The sequence below is a fragment of the Ambystoma mexicanum genome, chromosome 6q (genome assembly GCF_040938575.1).
Source record: "Ambystoma mexicanum isolate Mex_15411 chromosome 6q, UKY_AmexF1_1, whole genome shotgun sequence".
Classification (NCBI taxonomy): domain Eukaryota; kingdom Metazoa; phylum Chordata; class Amphibia; order Caudata; family Ambystomatidae; genus Ambystoma; species Ambystoma mexicanum.
Window position 1 is genome coordinate 751,207,082 of NC_090937.1, and position 18,595 is coordinate 751,225,676.

General features: G+C 45.0%; 1 protein-coding gene across 1 annotated transcript in view; it reads right to left on the reverse strand.

The window, feature by feature from the left end:
- GATB (glutamyl-tRNA amidotransferase subunit B) overlaps positions 1-18,595 on the reverse strand; it is a 1,295,211-nt gene that overhangs the window by 1,043,849 nt on the left and 232,767 nt on the right. The window contains exon 4 of the mRNA XM_069631274.1: positions 13,706-13,883. Within this exon, the coding sequence (XP_069487375.1) occupies positions 13,706-13,883 (178 nt within the window). The remainder of the gene's footprint in view (positions 1-13,705; positions 13,884-18,595) is intronic.

An 18,595-nucleotide genomic window follows, 5' to 3' on the forward strand; every position in this document is an offset into this window, starting at 1 on the left:
ATGACGGTCTTCTGCATTTTAATAAAATAAGAATTTATCAGCTTAGTTTCCTTGAAATTATTATTTTGGACTGGACAAATTGCTGCTTGTTCAGCTTCCAGTTGGTTGGTCAGAAATGATAGTAAATTGTAACTGGGAGCAATACGGAAGACAGAGGGGGGGAGAGATCCATTTCATCCTGCATTGCTGCAGATGCATCCAGCTCCAATGATTGTGGTGGGTTATGAGTTTTTTTTACCCCACGCCTAAGGTCCATGGCGTACAAATACGAGTAGGAGACTGACACTGACCTAAGTTAGTGCGCTTAAACACGAACGGGCGAGGACCGCGAACAGGGTAGCGATCTTCGCACTGTACAAACCTAGTGTCTTCAGCAAATATAAGTCTGACTTCCGCACAGTCACCGTGGGGGTTCAAAGGCACAAGGCCCGCAGTCACCCCGTATGAGATGGACGTCTGTAAGGCGGCAGACAAAAGCAGATGAAAGCCGTAAGACTCAGGCGGACCGTTGCATATAATAGAGTAAAGGTGAAGGAATTACACTGGTAGCCTATTACTCACTGTTCGAGGTTCCTGGATTCAGCCTTCCACTGTCCCACGGTAACAAACGGCGCACACTGCCTGCTCTATGCTGGGAGGAAGTTTTAAGCCGTGAATCCAGTTTGGAAATGATGGAAAGTGTAGACAGACTGGAATCTCCTAGCAACACGGAGGTCTCACAGTGGTGGTAGCATGATAACACACTGAGCAATTACAGATTTTAGGCAAAATAATTGCACAATGTTATAGATTTCGGCCTTGAGTATCACAGCAACTTATCAAATCCTCTCCTAACTTCCGCCCCATCTCAATTCTCCCCTTTCTCTAAATTTCTTAAAGAGCTGTTATAAGTATCATCTTACCTTATCTCTTACTCTTCGCTACCATTAGTCCAATCTGGCTTCCATCCAGCACATTCTACTGAAAATGCTCTACTACACGTCTCCAACCCTCTGCTTTCTGCCTGCCACAACAAGCTTTCATCTATGCGTATTCTTCTTGTCCTCTCAGCTGCCTTCAATACTGTTGATCACCCTACATGACTTTCCTACCACACCTCTCGTTTTCTCTGATAGTGCTCTCCAGTTTCGATCACATCTTTCTTCCTGCACGTAAATGGTATTCTGGGCTGGTCATACCGCCGCTCCCCATACCCTTCTCTGGATGTACGTCAAAATACAGCAACCATCACTGCGAATGTAAAGATATTTCGTTTTTTATAACAAAATTATGCAAAAATAGATACGGGGGGAGACCCACCCGCATCCTCCCCACTTTAATGAATACCATAACGCAGCCCCCATCTATATTTTCACATAATATTGTTGCAAAACATGCAATATTTTAGCACACGCAGTGATGGTCTGTGCAGTAATGGGATGATACCCCCTTCTCTATGGGGATCCACAGGGTTCTGTTCTTGGACCACTGCTTTCCTCAATCTAAACTATTCCCCTTACTGAACTCATTTAAACTTTCATGTCAATTCTATGCTGACAAAGCCTTCATTCACCTTGTTCTCTGACTTCAACACCTGCATTTACATCCTGTCACAAAACCTACCTGTGCACCTTTTCATTTTGACCTTTTCACCAGTCTTTTGCATCAAAACTATGGGATACTCTCCCTATTGACATTTGGTCAATACACATTTTTCATACTAGGCTAAAGGTTCATGTCCTGTCCTCTGTCTCGCTTTCTACTATTTAATTTCCTTCTGACAGCTACAAATTCTGTTTTTTATCTTCTTCATATTTTGTTCCGTTTATTCTAATTCTTATACAACACTTTGGAATAAAGTACTTTATAAATACCAATAAAATACAAAATAAAATCACATTCTCAAGTCTTTCACTGTGCAGCGAGTGTACCAATCCATCCCATCTCTCTATGGTGTACAGTTGCAAATTAGAATATTTTAATTTCAAAACGTCACTAAATACCAATTATTACTATATGTATGGATGTGGTGTAAAGTGACAATAGTGTAGATATGCTCAGCTTTGCAAAAGGACATTTGTAGGCAGAGCTACAGCATTTAATGTGATCCTGCATTTTAAACAGATTTTACTTTATTTTAAACATGTATAGCCCTTGCAGCAATCCGATATTCAGTTGCAATTCTTCATAAACCATTCCTTATTTCCTCACTCTCATGCGCCATATAATAAAAATATGTCTGTTCTATTAGGGCTTGCTTTGAAAGGCCATTTGCCTACTACTTAAGGTTTATTTTTTTCGAGTGGTTTCTCTTAGTTCAGCCCAGACTCTGCTCAGGAGTAAGACAAGTCTTCCTCTGTAGGTGTTTTTCTCTCTACTAGGGTTTCCCCTAGACTTTCAAACAATTTAAGATGATATTATTGAACAAGAATGAGGCAGAGAGATTCCTCTGGGCTTACATTTTTTTTTTTTTTAAATTCTTTTTTATTAGGCAGCATGGCAGCAAAACAACAGGCGAACAGCGCCCAGCAGGTACAGACTGACAATACAGATCATGAAACAGTCATACGGAGATTGCACATTAGATGACTCAAAAAAAAAGGAAACCAGAATCACAAACGACATACGGGGAGGGGAGGCTGATCAAAACAAAATGGGGGGAACTCTCAGACTAGTAAGAAAGAGCAGGTGGAGGGGAAGCAGCCGGAGTCATGTCAAGGTCGGACAAGTAGGAGCGGAATCTAAGCCAGATGTCCCTAGGCCTGGAGTGAGTAGGTTGCATGTGAGACCAAGTTTCCTCAGAGTCAGAGGCCCAAGTAACCGCCTTTAACCATTGGGCATGTGTGGGGGGAAAGGGGCGAAGCCAGCAGAGCAGGATGGACCGAACCGCTAAGAGCATGCAGAGGCCAGTCAGTTTTTTAGAGTTACGGGGGAGGCCGGGGAGATCATGGAAGAGACACAATGCTGGAGAAGGATCGATGGGGTGATCGAGCATAGCAGATACCGTCGCGCAAACCGCTCCCCAGAACTGTGTGAGGCGGGGGCAGGACCAGATCATGTGGATGTAGTCCGCGTCATCATGCCCGCATCGAGGGCAACTAGAAGGGTGCTCACTGGACATGCGATGCAATCTAGCCGGAGTATAGTGGAACCTATGCAGCACTTTTAACTGAATGAGTTTGAATCGGGAATTAAAGGACACCCGGTGAGTGCGGTCGCATATATGTGCCCAGCGGTCGTCCGATATTTCCTCCCCCAGGTCCCTCTCCCAAGCCCCCCTGAGTTTAGAAAATTCTGGGGAGGATCTGGACTGCAGCATGGAATATAACCTAGAGACTTTACCTTTCATGGGTGAGGGGGAAGTGAGTTCCTCAATGGCCGGGTCGTCTGGTGGTAACGCAGGGAATGTTGGATAATTACGCTTAAGGGTCTTACGGAGAGACGCGTATTGGAGCCAGACACTCCGGTCACTCCTCAAGGATAGGGGAAGATCAGTCCACTCGATGAATATGCCCTGGTCAAACACGTCCCGCAGCAGCTCATAGCCTGCCTCGGCCCAGCGACGAACAAGAAGTGGTGTGACCTGGGGAACCCCCGGGAGGAAGTTCCAGAGGGGAAGGTTGCCGTGGAAGGCGCGGGCTATTCCAAGCAGCTTCCATGTTTTGGCTAATGCAAGGGATGTGCAGGCTACCGGACTCTGAGTCCAGCACCTGAGGAGCGGGTTGTATAACCAAAGAGCGTATTTCGCGATCACAGACCGCAAGTTTCTCGAGGCGGACGTGGGGGGGGGGGGTCAGTTGTATTAAACCAATGGGAGATATATTGGATCTGGGATACTAGCCAATATTTGAGAAAATCAGGGGCACCAAAGCCCCCCCTGGCCATGGGGGTGGACAAGGTCTCATACTTAAGCCGGACCGCTCCCGAGTGCCAAAGGAAGGAGTTAATCGTACGAGTCAAGTCGCGAAAAAAGTCCGCGCCCGGCCACAACGGTACGTTGGCAAACTTGTAAAGCAGCTGAGGTAACACCACCATTTTCAATAGACCCATTCTGCCCGCGAGAGAAATCGGGAGCTTGTCCCATGCTAAAACCTTAACAGACAGGAGTGTAAGGTATTTCCGGAAGTTCTCTTCGAGGGTTAGTGCCTGCTGGCGCGTTACTGCTATCCCCAGGTAAGTGAACGTGGATTGAGCCCATGAGAATCCCAGAGTGTCAGGGGGGGGGGAAGAGTGCATTCCGTGAGTGGGAAGAGGGTGGATTTCGAGCAGTTCACCCTGAGGCCCGAGACCCGGCCAAAATAAATGATATCCTCCAGCACTGGAGGCAAGTTGAGGGATGGAGAGCGAATGAACAGCAACGCGTCATCCGCATATAGGGAAACTATGTCCGCCCTCCCGGCAGTGCGGAGGCCCCTGTGGGCGTGGCGATGGCGAAGCATGTCCGCGAAGGGCTCTATGGCTATTGCAAAAACCAAAGGAGAGAATGGGCACCCCTGCCTCGTCCCCCTGGCGATTCCAAAGGAAGGAGAGCAGTGGTCACCTGTACGGACCCTAGCCACGGGGGACGAATAGAGTAGCTTGACCCAAGAGAGAAAGGAGGGACCAAATTTACAGCTCTCGAGAACCCGCCAAAGGAATCGCCATGAAACCGAATCAAAGGCCTTTTGCATGTCCAGCGTAGCCGCTACAGCCTGAGTCTCTGGGCTAATCCTGTCAATTATATTAAATATACGCCGTAAGTTCAAGGGGGTGGACCGCCCCTGGACAAAGCCCGCTTGATCGGAATGAATGATGGACGGAAGGATGGGGGCCAACCTGAGAGCCAGGGCCTTTGCGTATATTTTGGCGTCGCAGTTTATAAGGGAAAGCGGACGATACGATCCACAATGCGAGGGAGGTTTGCCAGCCTTTAGCAATACTGTAATCGTGGCCTCACGTAGTGAAGGGGGAACACACCTGTCTCGACCGACTCCTCCCACACAGCCAACAGGTGAGGAAGGAGAAGTGATTTATAGGACTTGTAAAATTCGACTGGGATACCATCGGAGCCGGTGGCTCTCCCGAGGATAGGGAATCGATAGCGTCAGAGAGCTCTTCCAGTGTGAGTGGGGAATCAAGAGAGCCCGCGGCCTCAGGGGATAAAGTTGACAAGGGAAGGGATTTGAGAAAGGAGTCGATTTCTGCCACTGATACTTCGTCCGCATTGGAGTATAGGGACTCGTAAAAATTAAAGAATTCCGTGTTGACGTCCCGGGAGGAGACAGCCAAAGAGCCGTCCAGTCTCTCAATCCCGAGAATGTGTGGGGAACCCGTCTCCTGTCGGATCAACCTCGCGAGGAATCGGCCAGGGCGCTCGCCCTCCCCGTATTTCCGCGCGATACCTGGGTTGTCCAGAAACCTCTGTTCACGATCAGCCAGGGAGCGAAATGTATCCAATTCCGTCCCAATGGCCGCTAGGTTACCCGGAGAAGAGTGAAGTGAACATGCAGCCTCCAGGGTCGACAGCTTGGATTCACTCTCGGCTAGGGCTCTCCTAATTGATTTGAGGACTCCATTTTCCTTGGAAATTGCAATCCCTCTAATATAGGCCTTGAAAGACTCCCATAGTGTGGCTATTGATGGTACCGAGCCTGTGTTTATCTCGAAGAACTCTTCAATAGAGTCCTCGAGCTCGGAATGAAACTCTGGATCAAGAAGGGCAAGGGGTTTCAGTTTCCAGCAGCGGGACCGGCCAGGATCAGGTGCCCAATTCACGGTGATGGTCACTGGAGAGTGGTCGGACAAGGTTCTGGGTAAAATCATTAACTGTTTCACGTCTTTAACCAGGACATTGGAGATCACCCAGCGGTCAATTCGGGAGTATGAGTCATGGACTGAGGAATAAAATGAATAAGCGCGAGAGTCGGGGTAAAAGAACCTCCATGCATCCACCATGGCCAACCGGGGCAGAGATGATAATGCAGCATAGGCTGCCCTGGAAAGATGACGGGGCTTGGTCCCAGATTTATCAAGGGCCACATCAAAGATAGTATTAAAGTCCCCCCCCAGAGAATTGGAACAAGGGGGAAGCCATCCAGAAGGGACGTGACCTGTCTGTAGAACTCAGGGTCATCGAGGTTGGGGCCATAAATGTTCAGCAAAACCACTTCTTTCCCTTGAAGCGTGGCGTGTAACAGTACATACCTGCCCAGGGGGTCAATATGTGAAGAGATGAGGGTGAACCGGAGACTCTTGTGAATAAGGGTCATGACCCCACGACTTTGAGTAGAGAAGTCGGTAAAAAACCTATGGGGGCCCCAGGTTTTGGCGAAACCGACTTACATTTCTTTTAATGAATTCCCCCCCCCCCCCAGAGCTGGGTTCCTGTTGCATGAGTCAATCTTTTTGTAGACAAAATGTTTTACAAAGTTAGGCCTGAGCCTACCACCTACTGAGTAAACTCGGGCACTTTCATTTGCAAGCTGTGTATCTAGGTGATGAAACAGGAATGTTTTGAGAAATATGTATTTTTCCATTATTTATTTATTGCTTACTAGGCACTTATACAGGAAATATGTTCTGTTTCAAAGCGCCCAGAGGGCAGCAGGGAGGGAACATGGGATAGACAGTAGAATTAAATACAAAAAAAAAAGAAATGCAGAGGGGGAAGGGACGGTCGAACCTACTATGCCTTGCGAGTATTCAGAGCGTGCAAGTACAGAAAAGAAGAGGGCAGTGGGGTAGGTGCTGTGGTGTCCGTGCTCGAGGGTGAGCCGCAGATGAAGAGCAAGGTATGGTGAGTACTATGCGGCCAGGCGCCGCGTTAGGTGGAAAGTGCGAATCTCCAGTGCGAAGGGCGGCCTTTGAAATTTCTAATGCAGTTAAGTACTGTGCAAGTTATTCCCTAGACAGCTTTATGTAGACGATATCCTGCTTTATGTCAATAATTTGGAGACCTCCGTCCCAAGACTTATGGCCATCTTCGAGGAGTTTGGCTCGTATTCTGGGTTGGCCATCAACTGGGACAAATCCATCCATTACCCGGTGGAATGGGGAGAGGGGGGCTCAAAGGCAGTACCCACCACTGAGAACCGAGACGTGAGGATTTCAGTATCTACAGATACAAGTCCACAATGAGATATCTTCCTCCCTTGTGCTGAATCTCGCCCAGAAATTACAAGATTTGAGCGGAATGCCGAACACTGAATGACTCTCCCAATCTCGCTTATGGCAAGGGCAGCATTATTCAAGATGGTGACCTTGCTTAGATTTCTATATATCATTCAGCACGCTGCGGGTAGATGAGAGAATTCAACAGAATTAATGGGATTTTGAGGGGATTCCTGTGAGAGCGGAAGACACCGAGGGTGAAGATAGAAACTTTAGATAATTCCACTTTGGAAGGGGGCCTGGATTACTGAATTTGAGACTCTACTGTTAGGCAACACAGCTAGCCATAGTAAATGGATGGGCATTCCACGGAGGGATAACCTGGTGGACACAGAGCTAAAGTTGACGGATGTGGGAGGGACTCATATGGATCCACCCCGCCAAAAGGGGACCTCCTCCTCATAGCAACGGTGGTGGGGTTTGGGGGCGGGTGTCAAAGCTCACGCTTGCTGCCGCAATCTAGGGAAATAGGGGAAAGGAATGGTAGGATAGTAGGATTAGGACTGTGGGGGATGTATTTGTATTTGTTTTATTTGTATAGCGCATCCGGGCCCGTGGGCATCTGGGCGCATAATGAAGATGAAGGTGGTTACATACATTGCAAAAATAAACAGTTCTTAGAGGAGCATACATACGGAGGCAAAACAATTTACATATGGGTATATACAGTTATATAGTTACACTTTACAAAAGTGTAATATACATAGGATATATATACAAAGATGCAGAGACACAATTTACATCAATAGGCATCGCTATGTTAAAGGAGTAGGGCAAGCAACAAGGGAGTTGTCCTTGTCAAAGAGCCATTTCTTGACTTTATGCTTGAAGGAGTGGAAGGAGGGCACAACTCTCAATGTGGTAGGGAGGGTGTTCCATAATTTAGCTGCCAGGACTGGGAAACTAGTCCACCCTGCTCTTTGCTGCTTAAATCTGGGTATGCGCAGAGAATGTATTTAGGTTGATCTCAAAGGTCGTGTGGATGTGTAAGCGAGGAAGAGGTCTGATAGATATTCATGGGCGCAGTTAGCTTGGCACTTATGAGGTCTCTTCGGGGGGATTATAACATTCAAAAAATAAAATACAACTGGGGATTGGACAAGCAGGATCACTATAAATACTTGCATCCTACACATGCCTTATAACCACACCTGCTCAGATCCAATGAAATCCCCTAAGCCTCTCCAATTGAGCCTACGTACTTGACAGGGAGATAGAAAGAAAACAGATTTCCACCCTTTATAGGACGTTAAGCACACACTCAATGGTGCACTTGGATAACCTGCGGGAGAAATAGGTAAAGGATTTGGCGGAGATAGATGAGGAAGACTGGAGGACAGCTTTACAATACCCAAGGGAAGTTGCTATCGCAGCCTGCCTTAGGCTGGTACAATTTAAATATCTGCACAGGGTGTATTACTCCAAGGAGCGCTTAAAAAAGAAGGGAAGAGGGGGTGGGGGAGGCCTGCCCAAAGTGCAGGGCCCAGAGAGGGACCTTCCTGCACATGATGTGGCAATGACAGAGCTTGCAGAGCTACTGGGAGAAGGTGCAAAACAAGGTTAAAGAAACCCAGGGCAGCCGAGTACACTGGGACACTAGGGGAGCGATATTGGGGATCTGGGAGAAGGAGGAGGCTGACAGATATGAAAGAACCTTTCTAAATGCTGCATGCATCGTGGCCAAAAGGGCGGTAGCGGAAGGTGGATGAGCCCAGACTGTAGTAGGTATAAACTGACAGCCAAACAAGATGGCCACTCTGCTTATGAGCTCACTACCAATGTTCTGATCTGTAGGGTTCTAATCCAATGGTCAATATCAACACAGTGAACAGAACGCTATACTTGAAATCTCAGGGAAAACATATTCTTCTGCCTTTGACCCCCGGTTTAGGCCTCTTGATGAAAACATGCATCAATGCTGGTTAACACCACCCGCCTCCCATCCCGAAGGCATTGCACAAATGTGCCACCTTTGCCTCCTGTTGAATATTCTCATTGGATTTAAACATAATAGTAATATCATATTTCTATATATAGAGCCTCATACAGAATTCCTTCCTCTTCTCGGATCTGTCATTTTAGATTCCTTCCTCTTCTAGGATCTGTCATTTTAGATGTCATTACCCTCTCATGATACACAATGGGCTTCATTACAAGTTTGCTTGTCCGGAAATAAGGGTGCTGGTAAGCTCAACGGCACCCTTGTTTCCGGACCGGTAAACTACGGGTTTGCCTGCTGGAGCCACTGTGCCAAACAGGTCTGACCCTGCCGGGCACAGCTATCACGGCAGGCAAAGCTGTCACTGAAGCACGGGGACTGCCAACAACAATGCCGGTACTTCCGTGTCCCTACTCCCACAGAGTCCTATGGGAATGGGGATTAATTAAATTACTGGTGCCTGACTTCCCGGCCGCCAGATTTAGAATAGCCCGGTGGCACCGGGAAGTCAGGTGCCAATAACTTTTTACGGGTCCGGGTGCAACCTGCTGGTAGCACCGACAGGGTTACCGCCGGATCCGTAATGAGGCCCAATGTTTCGACCTCGGTAGATTGAAAGACTAAATTGTCCCTGTTTAGATTTGAATCTGTGACTGCAGGTTGCTCATAGATCTCGCAGGTGAAGGCTTAGCTTGTTGAGCAGTCTTACTGATAGATTAGAACCCTTGCTGCTGACAGGGTGATCATGCAAGCCCAGCAGGACCCCCTAAGCAGCACCACCCAGATATTAGACTTAACAAGGAGATAAAATGTGGTATTGTACAAAATTACCTACTCCCAAAAGTTCGACCCCCAAAAGTCTGACCCCCAATTTTCCACATATAGATATGTGGGGAGGTAAAGTGAATAAAAAATGTATAGGGGTAAGGTGGGGGGCTGTGGTGTGTCTCCCCCCACATATATATTTGCGGAAAAATTGAAAAAAAAAAAAAGAAAAAAACAGACTTTTGGGGTTCGAACTTTTCGGTTCGGTAAAATCACGTAGATCCTAAAATGCCGATGGGAACCTGCTTATTTGATGAGTCCAGTAGACGTATGGCATTATCAGGCAAGTGGACTGTGCCAGAACATTAAAAGTGCTACTGCCAATGCAACACAAGAGTCACATTCAGCAAGACAGGTTACTCTGAAAAAGACAGATGAAAGAGAAAAAAAAATCTGGGTTGTGAAAAAGGAGAAATATGCACTTCAAAAGTCGTAAATCCAGGCTTTACAAGTTGTAACTCAGCGTGGTGCATTGTTAGCCCCAAGGATAAAGTACTTTGAATTATTCGTTCAAGGTGAATGCACACCTATGGGAGTACAGGAACAAACCAGAAGATGGTGTGCCACTTAGCAAAATTATACAAACAGTTTCAATTGGCATAATTATACAAACAGTAAATAGGAAGGCATGAAAACAAATTCTTAAATTGTCACTGTTTCTTAACTAGGATTCCTACCTTTTGCCCCAAGGATTCCCTACAAGGCTATACTCCAATTAATGTTGGGTGGGCAAACTCCTACCAAACCTATACTCGCATGCTAAAACATATAAGGGAAAAGCTGTTCAGGATGGGATTAACCAAATAGGTTGAAAAGGACCTGTAATGGAACCTAGGGTCCGAGTCCAAATCTGGTTCCCCAGTCTACACCTATGCTTTGGACTTCAATACCCTGGGCTTACCAAAAAGAATCAGTCACAATGACCAGGTGTTTAAAGTGACCCAATACTTCTTTCTTGGTCTCCTTCTAGTTGTCCTTTGACACAAATGCTGTAACCCTCTGGCCACAGGTCACTTTTCAGGTTTTAAATTCCACAACAGGATCTGGGTTCTCCTTCTTAAGTGGAGCCCACAAAAGTCTGATTCCACTCCTTGAGCAGAATCTAAAACCAGCTCAGATTCTCCTTCTCAAGTGAAAGCCACAACAGGTTGGACTTCTCCTAAAAGACCTGGGGTTCTTCCCCAGGGTCTGTGTCTCCCTCCCAAGCAGACTGGCACAACTCCTCTACTCATCAATGCTCTGTGGCCAGGACCTCCACCAGGGTTTGACTTTCACTCTATGTCTGTCTCCCTCTCAGGGCCTGGATCGCTTTGAGTCAGACTCTCTCGCAGGGCCAGGGTCCCCTACCTTGGACCGGTTCTCTCCTAGGGTCTGGCTTAATTCCGCAGACCGGCTGTCTCCCAGTGTCAGACCCTTCCCCAGGGCCTCACTCTGTAAAGGGAAAGTGTGCCCTTGTCACTGTCTGTGGGCTATGCTTCCCCTAGTCTCTGCAGTCTCTCCAGGTTCCGCTCTCCTCTCTCCTGGCCCTTCACTTGGCTCTGTTCTTATTGGTTTGTGAGGATATTCTGCTTTCCCTCACACAGACTGAAGACACAAAGCATCTCTTACACTGCCGTGAGCCGGTGTGTACTCCTTGTTTTGCTGGGACCGTCAACTGGTATCCTGCATTCATCTGGGTGGAAGTAATGGTTTACAGTTCAGAACTCAGTGGTGAAGGCTTTCAAATGGCCCATCTACACATTAGAAATGTGTTGTGTGCTTGGAGAGATGATATGGGAAGAAGCAGGTTTCCATCTATCACAGGGTGGCTTTTTTGTAGATAAAATGGTTTAAGCCTAGGGATTTATTTTATTGCCAGGGCCTGCTTGATTCCCTTTCTTTTGGAAATGGCTAATTGGTATTTCCCATGTGGTTTGTAGAGAAATATGTTTTTTCTATTTGCAAGGCCTTTTGCTGAATGAAGAACAAGAGATTGTCTACTGCATTGTTGAGGCTCAATCGGAGGGAGGTACTGTTTGTGCATCAGGGGAGGGTCCGGATGCATTTCATCACCCTGTCTTGGGTCTGGCTTTCCTCACCTCTGTTCCCTGGTGATAGTGGCCAGTGGTTCCCCATAAAGTGAAGACATAGCACCCAGATGGATATTGCAGTTGTGAGGCGGGAACTTCCCCTGCCACCTAAAGAGGTATTGGGAAGCCTTGTCTAGGAACATCATGATTCGAGACCCAAGTTCGGGTGTTCCTTACTTCGTGTTCCCAGGAACCAGAATTGGGAGTGTCATTAAAAACAATGGAGTGTTTTTTTTGTTTGATATTGGAGTTGCACAGGAGGCACACTTTTACAATTTGACTGGCTCTTCGGTGTGTGCAAGGCTCTGGGGGATAACTGTATACCAGGGGTTGCATTGGAAATCTACGAGATCCCCTTTTGGCTAGGGTCTCTTGTTCTCCCCTCGACTGGCTCCCTAAATGTGTCTGTCACACAGCTCACTCCATCTGGGACATCACACCTATTTACTACAAAGTTTACAATGTGCTGAGAATGCCACCACAGGATTGCATTTTAAATGACCAAGGTGGGCATATACATGTCTACCCGTTATACAGGTTCATTGGCTGATGATTGACTTCAGAGCCCCATATTGGGCACACGACTCCTTTTACTCTTCTGAAACCCCAAAGTATAGCAACCAACTCTGCCCCTGTGTCTAGCACATAAAGTTCTGATCAGGAAATCTCACACTAATCCAAACGTTAAATGCTTCCATGCTAGATGACGTCAAAGATTATTTTTTGGCACATACCCAGTGACTTTGGCAGGCACTCCTAGAATATCTCCATGGCATGAGAACCACTTTAATTTGCAACACAGCTTACCTTCTCTATAAAATGTCTCTTAACACCTCTGGACTTGCAACTGAAACCTTAGTATTAATTAGCTCTAGGGCTTGCACAATATCTCAGTGCGATGGTGCCCTGCTCCAAGGTGAAAATTGGTGCTACTACTAATAACCAAATGTAAGTAAATGGACAAAACATTAACAATCACATTTGCATTCCTATGGATCCCAAAATGGCACTTCTGGGCATCTGGGGAGACGTCGACTTGACAAAATACAACAAAAAAATTGGCAGTTGCACTGGGGGCAGGCAAAAGACTTATCGCGGCTAAATGGGGTCTGCAGACCCACTGTGCCCGAACCGCTGGAGCAATGAACTGGACAGATGTGCAGCTTCTGAACGCTGGATCTGTAACGTGCTGGGTTGCCCCCGCAAATTTGAAAAGATATGGGGTAAATGGCCCGATGCTCACTGAAATCCACCACCCCCACCTCCCCTGACCTCCCACCCTCCCCTTCTCCCCCCTCCTTACCCCTCCCTTCACTGGTGGATGTAAGACAGAACCTGTGTTACCAATATTTATATGTCTCGCAACCGTCTCACGGCCCCTTGGCCCTGCAGTGCCCTTGCCGCTGTTGATACTGCCTTGTTTCTTTTTCTGATGTATGCCTAGGATTAACGTCTATGTTTTAGTTGTGTTGTTTATATTCAATAAACAGAGTTATTAAAAAAAAAAAATCACATTCGCTTTTCTCATTGATTTGTAACTTTGTAAAGGCAAAATGCTGCAGTGCATGCATTTCAGTGAGCTTGCATAGAAGCTACAAAACCGCCTAAAAACATCTCCTTTGCATTACTGCAGATACATTGCCCTAAACAGAGTAAAACAGATAATGTAATTTAAGTCACTTTCTGAGAACTTCTGATGGGGTTTGGGTGAAGGGGGAGTTCAAACAAAATTAACAACACGTACCAGCCCTGTTCAAGTCAATGAGCGTCTGGCTCCTTTCTTCATCGTGAAGGCTCTTTCCACTGTCCTGCTCCAGCTGGATCTGTTTGATTCGTACGGTCCTTTGTCCAGTTAGTAAGTGGTATGCCAGTTTACCATTTACAGCAATGGGAAGCCTTTGTTGGGTAATCTGATATCCAGCCTGAAAAACGTTTTACACTGAATGAATCTCATATTTCAAGATCACAGATCATAATACCCTAAATCGAATGGTCATATAGCACAATATGCTCCCACACTTTTCACAAAACCAGAGCCATTACCCGGATCTGAAACAATAGTAATTAATTGAGAAATAAATGCAGGTGGTCAACTTTAAGGTTTGTATCAAGAGATATGGGAAGGACCAGGTAAGTGGGAAGGGAGAGACAAGATGCCGAATCCAAGCGGCTGATGTGGAGGGCATTCAGGGTCGCACTGCTTTCGTTTTGAGGTATTTAAATACCTGGTCAACAGGAAGTGGTCAGGTTCACCTCTAGTGGTGAAAGGGAAAGGAGTTTTAGACGATAAGTGCTTGAGCAGCAATCATGACAGCCCCCCACCCCAGATTATGTTTGACATATGTCGGCACTTAAAGGAGTAAAGAGTTATATAATGTGAGTGGGTTTAAAGGATAGTATCTCGATTCTTTCTTTTTGTCTGGGTGGAGAGCTCACAAGATAAGCGCCGGCCTCTGACATAAGACCAATCATGCACTTCGCAAGGTCAAAACCCACAGGCCCTGCCTTAATCCATTTGAGGTTAATACATTGAGTACCATACAATGCATTGGGTAACACCAAACTGGTTATTACAGTGCTTAAAAGGTGGAGGATTCTGACATGAAGAGCTATATGACAACACTAATTATAATTGTTTGTAGTTAGATTGGATCCGTCTTGCAAAAGGCTTTGCTTTTTCCTAAATATTTAAAACCTGCCCTTTGACTCATTTGTGAGGCAATGTAGGACTTGCAATCCAATTTTGAAATTAGAAATCAGTATAGCAGATTGAGCAGCGATGTAGATTTCTCACGTGGACGTGCTTCATTCGGGCAATCAAAGTACAGAGGGCGTATTTGTTTGGATCATAACCACAGTAAAATATTTCTCAGAATTCGATGGAATACAGTTGGTCTTCTTGTAGGTTTGGTTCCATTGTAGCAGTTTTATTTTGAATGTAGTGCAGCGTGGATATTTCAGAGCGGAGGCAATCCAGAATTGTAAAGACTATTGCTTGGATCAGATAACTAGGCATACATTAGAGCCTGCTAATTACATTAAAATGTTCTTGATTAGCAAACAAATCCATTTGATTAACAATGTTCTACTAATATTTATAATGTCACCAGAAGTTATTTGTACCCAAGACATAAAAGTGCATCAATGCAGCCTTTTTGTGTACCACTGAAGTAAGACATTAGTGAGATGAAATAGGCCTTACAAAGTCTTCAAAAATAGGCTAGACCTGTTTGTCAATTAACTTAGATTACCTACTTGACCCAAGAGAAATGCACTCGACCCATGGCAATGGATGAAAACAAAATTAAATGTGCTTTCTGTAAAATGGTGCATGTCACCACAAACCCACTTTATATTTGGCACAGTGCTGCCACCCCAAGGTCAGTCATGCACAGTAAAACTTAGATTTGACATTTACTGCAAAGTAAATGTAAAATAAAGGTTTCAAACATTCCACTGCAAATGGACCTCGCCCTACATAAAATCTACTTGACTATGCCGGTGGGCAAATAGACTTTGCAAGCCCTAGTTGGGTGTCTGTAAAATGTAAAAGGTTAGCTGCATAATAGACACAAATACATAAAAAGATTCTAAAAACAGTTTGGCATGGTCTATCCCGTAGGTGTAAATATATAATGCAATCATATCATAGAGCAAAGCGAGCTATGGAGGCCAACTACAGTGTATGGTATATAGCCGTAGATTTGAGAAGAAAGACTAGGCTGAGTGGATGGCGTAGGAGTCAGAGAACTGGGCAAACTAGGTTGAATATTGTAGTTGGTGGCTATCTCACTTTCAGGGTAGCTGGTGTAAAGCAACAGGGTGATGCGCTAGAATGTCAAGAGCATGAGGTCAGCCCATGGGTTGGACACCAGTTGCACAGATTAAAGCAACCAACAGTCACAGAACTAGGTTTGCCAACAAAATCATTTGGCCGTGTGATCATGAGTGTTCACTCGTCAATATGATGCATCTTTCCCAACAAATTAAATATAGTTGACATTATGAGATTTAGATACACAAACCTAAACTTTACTGTAAAGCATGGAGACAATGCAGTGTTTTACGGTAGCAATACTATAATTATGTAACAACTTACATATTTAGTAATGGAATTGCATGACTGTCTTATTAAAAAATGAAAGTAAACACATACTGGGTCTTTGCCAGACAGAATATAGTTAGTTTAACAAAAGTATCTGGTACTTCTGATTTGCACTTATTTGAAAAAGGAAATACATTGATTGATTGATATTTTATTTCTATCGCGCTTGTACACAAGTGGTTCAGAGCGCGACAAGGCAAGGGAGGGGAACGGGGAGAACAAAACAGCGATCTTACTAGGCCCAGTGACATTGAGAACGCGCAAGTGCATGGGAGAGGGGGCAGGGGAAAAGTGCATGGAAGGGGGGAGAAGTGGAAAGTGCAAAGCAGAGGAGAAACAGATAAATAACAATAAATAAATATTGTTTAGTAGTACATTCTAGAGTACTACTCGCCCACAGGCTTTTAGCACTTAAAGAGTAGAGGAGTTGATTACTGCTGCACTCTCTTTCCCTTTGAACTTGCAGTGAACAGAGAAAATAGGGTGGGATAGCCCTGCGGGCAACAGAGGAATGCAGGGGGAGCTGTGCTTTGATTGAACAGGGCAACTTAATTAGCTGGCTTTGCCACACAAGTGTCCATTAGAAAACCTACAGAATTGCATAGCAAATTCATATGCGCCACTGCTTATTTCATGCCTCGGATAAGACCCAGTGCATATAGGTAGGAACACTGTGAGCTTCCTGCTAAGGTAAGGTGGTGGGAAGATTATAACAAGATGGTTAATATGCTTTCAGATGGAAAGTTAAACCAAGATCCAACAGAACTGATATTGCAGTTGAAGGGGCCGGCCCAAAGGGGCCCAACCATGTGAAAGAGAACAGATAAATAGAGCGTGCCGAAGAGGCTGAACTATGCATTCCTTCCTATGAAGTGCTAGTGCTTTAGATCTCATTATGTCTTGGATAGTTTTGAAGCAGGCATGAACAGCATTATGCTCATGGTCCATTGTTGCTTTCTTGAAGCTGGATTGTGCCACTGATTGCATGTCAATAGATGTTTAGATAAAAGAGCAAAATTAACTCTGCTAGTAGGTGCATATGTTTTAATATAAAAGGTATCTCGTTGGTTTTCCAACATTTAAAAAAAATAAAAAATGTTTGCAGTCAAAATTATTATGATATAACTCATCAAAATATATGGGGGGGTGGTTAATGGTTTAAAACGGGTGGGGTAGGGGTGATAGTATAGGGAAAGAGTGAGGTCAGTGGGGAACCACCAACAAAAAAAAAATGCAATTACTTTTTTTCAAAGGAAATATATAATCAACATTACATTTTCATTTCCACGATTAACTAATGCCTGCAACATAGATCCCTCCCCAAATATGTTTGTAATGGATTTCACAAAAGATGTTACTGCCAGACATCCTCCCACGTGTTCAGATAACATATGCAAATCTAATATAGGTTTACACCGACTCCTAAGGTATTCCAGTTGTGATTACAGCAAATTCAACAAGCATTTCTCACAGATGTAAGAGTACAGAGTACATTATTCCAGTCTTGGATTATTTGTAAACTTCTGAAGATCTGTTTTGAATTGGGGTGTTAAATGAATGTTGTCCACAATAAATGTATTTTCTTACATTTCAGAAACAATATATTTGGACCATTTTATATAAAACTTTATATATTGAGCACCAAGCTTATCAATATATTTTGGGAAAAAAGTACTTAAGGTCTGGAATAAAGATCTTTTCTCCTTCATTAAGATACCCACTGAAGCTTCTTATGCAAATTTCCTCCAGATCCCTCTCTTGTAATTTAAATAAACTACTGTAATAAAATTTAGCCTATAACACCTTAACTGGAGTTATTCTTCCACAAAAGATGTGCATTAAGGCCTTCCTCCAGCAACACTGCTCCTTAAATGTAAACACACTCAGGTGTAATATGTGATTTAATATACTACACCATAATAAAAGCATTGGCATTTTATTTGTGTACAAATTATCTTTTTAGGGGCTCTATTGGTCTTGCACCAAAACGTTGGTTAAATATTTTTGAGCTCTCTAAATTATGGTTCCAGTTTAGATTGTACGAGTGATGGATCCTCAGTTATTACCCTGGCCTTGTCAATAGGGGACGGGAACCCTTCTCAGCCGGGGTGGGAGGCCAACTGGGGAAAAATCCAGAGCAAGTCCTACCCCAGTTGCGAGGGCACTGAGTGTTATGACCCAGATAAAAACTAAGCCGGCACAACACCAGGACACATGCACTTTAGATAGTTTGCAGAACTCGTCTTTATAATTGGTAGTTGCATCTTCCACCACCCACAGCAGTCACCTCATATCCTCACCCACTCTCCTCCAACTGTCCTCCCTGGAACCACAACTTACTCTTCATTCTGATTCTCTCTCTACATTACACCATTCCATTTCACCATTACTGTATGTATAGTGCTGGGCATAAAATAAGCAGCTTGAACTTCTTTCCCCCCCCAGAATCCTCCTCCCAGGTGGGCAGGGAAAGGCCATCACTCTTGGATTCCAACCATGGGGGTGGATATGTGAGGGAGGATCACCTGG